Source organism: Dromaius novaehollandiae, chromosome 8, assembly GCF_036370855.1.
Source record: "Dromaius novaehollandiae isolate bDroNov1 chromosome 8, bDroNov1.hap1, whole genome shotgun sequence".
NCBI lineage: Eukaryota > Metazoa > Chordata > Aves > Casuariiformes > Dromaiidae > Dromaius > Dromaius novaehollandiae.
In genome coordinates, this window is record NC_088105.1 from 30,708,274 (window position 1) to 30,717,449 (window position 9,176).

Genomic DNA, 9,176 nt, shown 5'->3' on the forward strand with positions numbered 1-9,176 from the left:
ACCCTATTGTCAGCTCATTAATCACCCGGGGAGGTCAGGGACTGCCCGCGCTCTCCCTACCCCAGCCCGGCCAGGTTTGGGAGGGCGTCTGCCTGCCCCGCATGCTTGCTGCGGTCCGGCACGTGCCATGCACACCGCTGCGCTGCCCCGGCTTGGCTGGCAGCACTGGCAGCCCCCTCGTCCCCTGCACAGAGAGGGAGGCCACAAGCCCCACCATGGCTCCCAGGCTCCTCACGGCAGCAGGAGAGCTGGCACTGGAATAATATCCCCGGGGACACAGGGGTCCCTGCCCTCTCCCACTGGCCCTGCTGGGGCACCTAGGAGCCCCGCTGAGCTTTGCAGCCTGGACCGTGTCGCCACGCAAACCCCGTCCCAGCGCGGAGCCCCCAGTGGGGCTGTGTTTGGTCCTGCTGTTCCCACAGTCAGAATTTCCATTTGAATTTCTAGTTAAAGCTGAAAAAGACGATCTAGCATAGCTTTTGTGCAGACAGCTCTAAGGCGAGGTAGCTATTCTGTACTAAATCACGAGCTCTGCTTCTCGGCGTCATGTTTTGGTCCTCTTGCTGGTTTGCCTTTCCTCACTTCGAGCTAGGACTTTTCACTGGAGATGCTCCCAGGCACACGGAAAACACTAGGCTGAGTTGCGCTCTTGGAGTCTTGTGCAGGACCTGCCTCAGGCCACAGCACCAGACAATTTCAAAGCTGCTGCAAGAAACAGGATACTGCTACACCTTCCTCCTAATTCCTAACAGTTGGACACGGGTTGAAGCCTAACAGCTTCCCAAGTAAGAGGTTATTTTAATCCTATCATTGTATAATCTACTTCCCCATGTAACTCCTTACCCTCTCTTCTTTTTAAGTCCTCAAGTGCTCGGCTCCAACGGGCTCACATGCACGGGGCTTGCCCCCGATGAACGATGTGGCTGCGGCAGCCTTGCCCTTGCTGCGGTCCCAGGGGGCTGTCCGGCCACTCATGCCTCCGCTCAGCGATGCAACGAATGCAACAGGTCTCCCTCCCGACACCCATGCCAGTGCTTCCTCGGTGTTTGTCTCCTAAATCGGATGAGCTCACACTCATTATTTCAGCGCAATCAGTGCCCACCAGGGCCGTGCAGTCCCCGGCATCTGCAGGGGGACGACCACGGCCCCAGCAACCCGCAAGGACACGAGCGGCCCCAAGGACACGGCAGCAACACGGGAGGGCTGAGCACGCCCCTCCTCGAAGGGACATCTCTCCCCTTAAACCCTTCCAGTTCAGCCCATGCATGCAGCCTCCCTAACGCCCGGGGCCCAGCAGCCTCCTTGCAAGGACCACCTCCAGCCTTAACAAGCTTTTCCTCTTTCCTAATGACTGAACCTGCAGAAAAATTGGCTAAAATGTCTCCACGGATGGGGGCTGGAGGAAAGAGAGGGCCTGCTGCCACCTCGTGGAACGACGTCTCCTTCCCAGCCTCGGTTTTGTGGCCCAAACTCGTGGAGATGCCGCCTGCTTCAGAGCAGGGCACAGCCCGTGCCGCAGCGCGGCCACCGGGGTCGGAGCTCGCCGGGGCAGGCGCCTGATGCCACCTCTGCCTCAGCCCCTCTGCGTGACACGCGCTGGCTTCATGCTTCCTCCTGTTTGCTTTTGAGGAAGAAGAACAGGGAGCTGGGTTGCTTGTTTCCAGTCCTGATTTTTGGAGTTTGTGTCCATGACTCCTTATTCATTTCTTGCACACGCCTGTGGCTTGCCAACACGTACAAAGATAGGGCCTCAGTCTCTACAGTTTATTTCCTGAACATACAAGAGGAGTTTTTTAAAAAGCCTTTAGGAGGTGTGGGCACACATCAGTCTTTACCCAGCAGCCTGGTTTGCCTTCTTCCCTCGTCACAAGCTTCCCACTGGTCTAAAACCCGGCTCGTGCCTGGGCTGGTTCGTGGCCCCCGGTACCACCCAGGGCACCTCTGCAGCCTCCCCAGCTCCACAAACGGGCACCCTGGCTGTGCGGGTGCCCTCTCACCGCCTGCCAGAGGAGGCTAAATGCTCTCCAGGCAAGGCCCACAACCACCTTGACCACTAATTAAGCAGCCTTTTTCTTTCTATAAGCCTTTCCGTAACATCGCCAGTGCCTGTGCAGAAAAGGCTGCACATGGGACCGAGCACGCAGCCAGCTCCCTTGCAGGAAACACTCGCAAATGGCTTTTGTTCATGAGGAAAGGTTAATTTGCGCTCTTGCAAAATTAACCTAGATAGGAAATGCGCAATGCCAGCAGCTGGCCCCTGGGAACGCTGGGCATCTTCCTCTCCCACCGCAGCTGGTATTTCACCTGCGCAGCTCCACAGGCCCCGCTTGAGGGTTTGACTGCAGTAAAATGAACTTAGGGCTCTGCAGGCTGGCAGGAAAACTGGCAGGTGACTGCCAATGTCACATCCTGTCCCCTACCTCCAAAGCAAGTCGAGGGGGCTGCGTTTTCTCCCAAAGTGCTGATCTGCATTACCCCTCCCTTAGTCTCGGAGATTACTCCGATTTACCAAGATATCCCAATCTTTGGCTCTCGTTGTTGAGGCTGAAGCTCTCTAGGAACACTGGCTGCACCAAACTGTGACAGTTTAGCAAGGATTAGAGGTTGTTTTTTAAAAATCCAGTAGAGCTTGGATCAGTTCCTGGCTGTGTGCCTTCAGGCTCCAAGTTATTAACCTTCTGTTTCAAATAACAAACAACAGAAATACAGAGGGCAGAAAAGGGGGGCAAACATACATGCTGTATAGGGAAGAAAAGGGCAATATATCACACAATACATTTAACACACTGCTCATAATCATGATTAAAACTTGCTGGGATATGGAAAACTAAACCTACCCAGAAGATTGGTGCTGATGACTTCCTCTGTAAATCACTCGCCTGCTAGCGATCCCCCCACTGCTCTTTGAGAAAGGTGGATACATGAATTACCCCTGAATTTTAAATAGTTTTTGTAATGGTGGAAGTGCGCATGAATAAATTCCTGTTCGTGTAGCATAGGGTGGCCTAGGGAAGTGCAACTCAGCTACCTGGGCACTCTCCACCTCTTTCAAAGGTGCCCCCTGTCACACCAGCAGTTTGGGGTGGCAGGACTATGGTACAAGTGAAGCACATCATGCGACTTCTTTGAATGCAGTGCTCCGTCAGAAGGCACGTGCTGTCAGCACTGCAATGCCACGGCCTCGCTCCTGCTCTGGGGGACCTGATCACAGGAACAGCTGATCCGCCGTCACAGGCCAGGGCTACTCGCTGCACCAAGCGCACTGCATCCTAAAGCCAAAGAGGCCAGTAAGCTGCAAACATGCAGCTTGGCCTGGAAATGAGGGCTGATCTAGTTGCCCCCAGCCAAGTGCAGTGCTGAGGTGCCAATGGCACATAAACACTGTAAGGACCAGTGAAAAGGGATGAGGGCATGGAGCTTTTGAAGCCTGTATGTAGGTATACGCACACTGGAGCAAAGATGCAGAGGGACCCAGACCTTGGAGGCAGGCAGGTAGCACACGCTGCGGCACTGGAAAGCACAGAGTTGGAGGACACGGCTAGAAGGAGGTAGGGAGTGGCAATCCTGTTGCAGAGATGAAGGGGGAGGTTAAAGGTGTAGGTGACATGAGTGTGGGGCTCTTCCCAGAGGGATTTTGACCATCCTGTCGCAGAGAGACAGAGGTTTTAGCTCCAACACCTGCCAACCATGCTCCACAGCAGCCCAAGTGCTTAAAAAGGCACACAGAGAAGTTCAACACCCAAGGCAATAAACAGCAACAGCAGATTCCCAGTCCAGCACAACTGTATTAATTCAGAGACGTATATTATGAAGTGTTTAAGTGTTCTATAAATACTGAACCCGTAGAAACCAGCACGAGGGCAAGTGCTAGTTAAATACCTTTATCACCTCTGCTCCCTAAGAACTTTCACAGTCCCACAAACAGGCTGGATGCTCGAAAGAAAGATACAGCACAGCTCTCCAGGAAGGCAAGCAAACAGATCACAGCTTAGCAGTTATGGCACTGACAGCACAAGCCGGATTCAGGCTTAAAAACCTAAAAGATCTCTGATAGACTTCCTGGGATAGGGGACCATGTCTGGATTTCATAGGTCCAAACCCTCGAAACAAGAATTTCTTTACAAAAAGCAGCATATTGAAGGCTCTCTTACCACAGGGTAGCCCACACAGCTGATCTTCACAGTAGAAGTGAAAACTCAAAGATCACACCTACGCAAGACTGTGCCCCAAGCAGCAAGGGCTCCCATGCTTGGAGACAGTTTTCACTTAAATAATTGAAAATAAACCAAGCAGTCAGCCCCTTTTCAGCCAATTCTCACATATCCTATACACCCTAATCCACCCTTTAAAGGCATGCCCAACATGGGGTTATTCTTAGTTTTAAGTAACTGTTGCCACATTATTCTGCTAAAAACAGTTGGTCTAGCCACAGACCACAACTCATCCTGCGTTGCCTCTTGTGTGAGGTGTTAGGGTTCATGTTTTAAACTTAGAAATAATTTTAGCGCTTCCCAAGAGATGTCTCTGTCTGTGTTTCCATTCAGAACAGCAAGTGCCTTGTAACTGTGGATGACAGCACCCCAAGGGTGGGCGAGTCAAGCACAGGCAGCAAACACCCATAAAAATCCTTGTGCTTTTCATGTTCTTACCTCGCAAGGGCAGCCCCCTTGTTGTTCAAAGAGCCCTATACCATGCCTCTCCAGGGCCCGTTCCTGCCAATCTGAGAGTAAGAACTTAAAGTTGGCTAAAAATGCCCACTACATCTGTAATTAGTTTGCAATGCTGTGACACAGAGGAAATACATTATTAGCAGGCTCTGCCTCCGAGTTCATCCCCATCTCTCCCCAAAACAAATCACAAAGCCCAAGACCAAACATGGCTGAAAGGCAGTGCAACAAGCTACTTTTTCACTGGGTAGAATGAAATAATTTCTTTGCATTACAAGTACATGCTGCACAGACAGCAAAGACTGATCATCTGAAGAGAACATTATGGGGAAAAACATTGAATTTCATGGTCATTTGTGGGCTAGCTCACTGGAAGTGATTTAAGAAACACCCAGTATAAATCATAGCTCCGAGAGACAGTTTCATTTTTCTCTCCAATTCCACCTTTCTATTTCTGAGGTCTTTTGGGTTACAGCTATGCCAGTTTCCCTGCATTCCCAGATGCACAATCTAGGCTGCTCCACGACATGCAATAATAAATGAGCATTTCTCCAGGAAAGTAAAACTGCTCAGGAGAACACAGGAAAGAAAAAGGAAGAGAAACTAAAAGATTAACCTGATCTTTTGGCTGAAGAACACAAAAGTTATCACAAACATTTGAGCCCCCTCCCAGGGCAAGGGAATCAGTGCTTTGGCTGTGCTATCTATGCTCTTTAATGAAACCAGATGGCAGTCTGGTCATATTTCCATGCACAAGCTTCTTCCAGATCTTACATTTGGTTCCTGGGCCTGCTCTCCAGCAACGACTGCAACAATAGTTACAATGCGCTGAGAGAAGAGGGAAATTCTGCAGAGCAGCTTCTGTTTGCTCACTACAAGATGAAAGGAATAGCAGAGAGAAAAAGCAAATATATTGAAGAGCTGTAACATTAGAACCAGTACAAGGTAACAGAACATGCACATTAGATACCAGAGACAAGGACACAGCATGGAAAGCAGAGAACAACACAGGATAAGAAGAAACAAATAACATCCCAGGTGAAATTCTGGTCCATGATACCTTAGTAAAGCAGGTAAAGCTAGGATTTCACCTTCAGTACTTAAAATTACCCCAGATCTACTTGCTGCTATGACTTTACTGGCCCAAAGGCTGGCCTGGAGGCTTTCAGACATTTATCTGGTGAAAAAAAGCTGAGAACAGAGAAAGTCTCTGCTTTCCTCACTTCAAAAATACAGAGGCAAGGGGGTGACATTTCCCATACAATCTGAGCAAAGCAAAGGCATACAGAGAAGGTCATTACACCACTAACGAGGTAAGCCCCTGACACAGTCTGACAGGAAAGTCGTACAGAGTTTGCTGTAATAGGTGGGATTTGCCCGCATATGGCTGACGTGAGCAGAGTCTGAAAAGTCTACAGTTTTCACGGAGACACCAAGCCGCTGCCGGGCATTGGCCATGTGCTCAACTTCACTGACCTCAATGACTGCATCAGCTTTGGAATAGAGGTAAAGCTCAGGCCATCGTGAGGGCGCTTTCAGCAGGGCATCGTAATGGCTCTCATGGATGAAGCGGGTCAGTGGGTACAGGATGATCCTCATCACGACAGCTGTAGTGGCAAAACTGAACAAGAGGAAATACTTGAGCAGCACGTTAGTGGATACCAAGACAGTTCCCAAGGCACGAAGGCCTCCTCTCAAGTTTCTTCTGCCAGGAGCGCTATCAAAAATGGTGCCCACTACTCTGAGGCTTCTGAATGGCTGCTCTTTGTGGAGTGCCTCAAGGACATAGCGGTATAGCATGACCCCACCATTGCTGAAAACATGAAACAGAACAGGTCTGTTTTCAATGCTGTAGTCGAAGAGCAGCTCCAGGAGGCTCCTAGCTGGGGTCTGCAGTGATCTGATGCCAAAAGACTCTGAGAAGAATACCATCTTCCATGGAGCTGTGTAGCGGATGATGGCGCACCCCTAAGAAGAACAGATAAAGACCCCAGTTTGGGCTGTGCTGTAAATTACACAAAATATACAAGCAGTAGGACAGAGAACATGAAAATTTGGGTCAGGTTTCAAACAGAAGCCACAGGACCATGAGAAGCTCTTTAGTAGCACAGCACCACTATGAACAGCATTGTAATAATCATAATAGCACACAGTAGTATGAAAGAGTTTTTGCAATAGCAGAGGGCCTAGCTTTGATGACATTTAAGATCCTTCCAAGTCTTATGCTAGCTGGCACAGCCGCTAAGGACATTACCACCCACACTGTTAATGAGTGTTAATCTTCACACAAGAACAGAAAACAGGCCCTTTCTCTGACTCATAAGCCTTCAGTAAAGGCCATTTTGGGAAGAAGGACTTACCCTGATGCATATCTAATTCATGACAGTGAAACAAATATAAGGAAGAGGAGGAACTTCTTCCTGTCCTTTGGTAGTACCCATTTGCAGCCATCTCTGAGACTCACCCACAATAAGCACTGACATGATTTTGTAATCCTTTCTGAAACTCTTTAGCTGTGCAAGTGAAAAGAACTGGTTCCAAGAGTCAGAAGGCCTATGCAATTTGCCTTTACAGTTAAGATCTTACATTTAGGTGTAGATTGGAAAAGAGGACCTCAAAGAAGTTTCTAAATGAGTTTCATACCAAGGAAGAAACTCTAAAGGAGTTTCATACCACCCTGAACTCTCTGCCATTATGCACTGACCACTGTAAGGCAAAGGCACCAAGACCACCCTCCCTCCCACAGCTCCCTGAACAGTGAACTAGGAAGAACAGAGGATATCAAGTTTCAGTCTTAAATCGAAAGTTTGTATATCATTTTGCCAGGGCTGCAGCCACTTCCTCATTAAGGGCCTAAGAAAACCCCTTCTCTCCATTCCCATCATCCTTTTGTGAAATACTTTTCTATCAGAAGTTGGCATGCTGCCATGTAACATGCTTCTCATCTTGATCAGCAGCATCTCTTAACAATTCTTCACCAGAACAAGCCAATTAATGACTCTTGCACTGGATTACATATTAACAATACATATGTTAATGTACAAGCTTTGCCACCCATGGCCAAAACAGATTCTGCCAGAAAACAAGATTCTGGCATTTTCACAAAAATAAAATGTCTAACATTTAACTGGGTCCCAACACCACAAGCTGAGATCATTCCAGTAAATCACAGTATCAGAAAGGAACATATCGTAACTGAGGGGACTAGCAATTGGACAGACCTCTTTAGTCCAAACGCAAAGAGTTGCTAACGACCAGGTATTAATATCATAGGATGCCTGTTTCTCAGAAAGAATAAAATGAATTTGGAACGCAACATGCAGATGAACCATCTGAACAGAAAGGAAAAGCTGAGGGAATGACAGATGCTGATGTGCTCTCTCAGTCTCCAGACTGGCCTTGCCAGGTCTGTGCTGTGGCCTATTAGCAAGCAGTAAATGCATGGGTTTTTTGGCCAAAAAGAACACACACGTTTCATGGTTCATTAATAATCTCACAGTTTTAAAAGTCTTAACGTAATCCAGTGATTCACACAGAGGCAGAAACTGTTCCTCTGAGGAAGTATTTTTGCCTCTCAGTTGCACACACAAAGATGACCTCAGCAACTGCTTAGCTAATACTGGCTAAGCAGTTCCCAGACACAAGGAGCTTTCAATGACGAGAAGTCACCACTTACTCCCAGTGACTCTTCGGAGTGCGAGAGGCTTTAGAGTGAGTTTGCCAACATGCAGAAAAGAGACAGTTTCTCGGAGGGATGCATGATAGTGTTATGAGAATACAAACAAGCTACTCACCTTCTGACTGTAGATTGCACTGTATTTGGCTAGGTATCTGTCCTGACAGCCTGCCCAGCCTAGAAGGATCACCACAGGCTGATTGCCTGCAGGCCCCCACTCCGTGCTGCTCTCTGCAACAAACCATGAGACTGACACCGGGGGGTCCTCCGGGCCCGAACCTCCCCCTCCTCCTCCCTCAAGGGCTCCCCAGGCCCTTCTGTCATTGGGGGTCCCCAGGGCCCAGTTTCCCTTCTCTACGCCCCAGGATCCACCAGACCCTCCTGCCATTAGGCGGCCCCAGGCCCAGTACCCGCCTCCTCTACCCTCAAGGGTCCCCCTGGCCTGGTCCCCCCTTTCCTCTGGGGCCCCCAGGGCCTCCCGACATTGGGAGTCGCCCAGACTCGGCCCCCCTTTCCCTCAAGGGTCCCCAGGCCCGGCCCCTCCTCCCTGGGGATCCCCCCGCCTCTCCTGCCCCCGGGGTCCCCCGGCCGCACCCGCCACCAGCTCCACCGCCGCCTCCAGCCTGCGGCTCCCCATAGCCGCCCGCTCTCTCCTCACACACCCCCGGCGCTTCCGCTCGCCCCACCGGAAGCCCCACCCCCCGCGCCTGCCGCAGCCAATGCGAAGGAAAGGCGCCCGCCCCGCCTCACTCGCCTTCTCCTCCCCTCTCCGCCTCCGGCTTCCCTAGCAACGCGACCTTAGTAACCGGCACCGGCGCCACGCCCACTAGGCA

The 9,176-nt window shown here is 50.3% G+C and overlaps 1 protein-coding gene across 1 annotated transcript; it reads right to left on the reverse strand.

Annotated features, from left to right (window-relative positions):
• Window positions 1-1,749: 1,749 nt before the first annotated feature.
• TMEM53 (transmembrane protein 53) lies at window positions 1,750-9,036 on the reverse strand. Its single transcript, XM_026096803.2, has 3 exons — window positions 8,938-9,036; window positions 8,462-8,574; window positions 1,750-6,635 (listed from the first exon to the last, which is right to left on the reverse strand). The coding sequence occupies exons 1-3, from the start codon at window positions 8,978-8,980 to the stop codon at window positions 5,973-5,975; spliced, it is 819 nt and encodes a 272-aa protein (XP_025952588.1). The 5' UTR covers window positions 8,981-9,036; the 3' UTR covers window positions 1,750-5,972.
• Window positions 9,037-9,176: the final 140 nt, after the last annotated feature.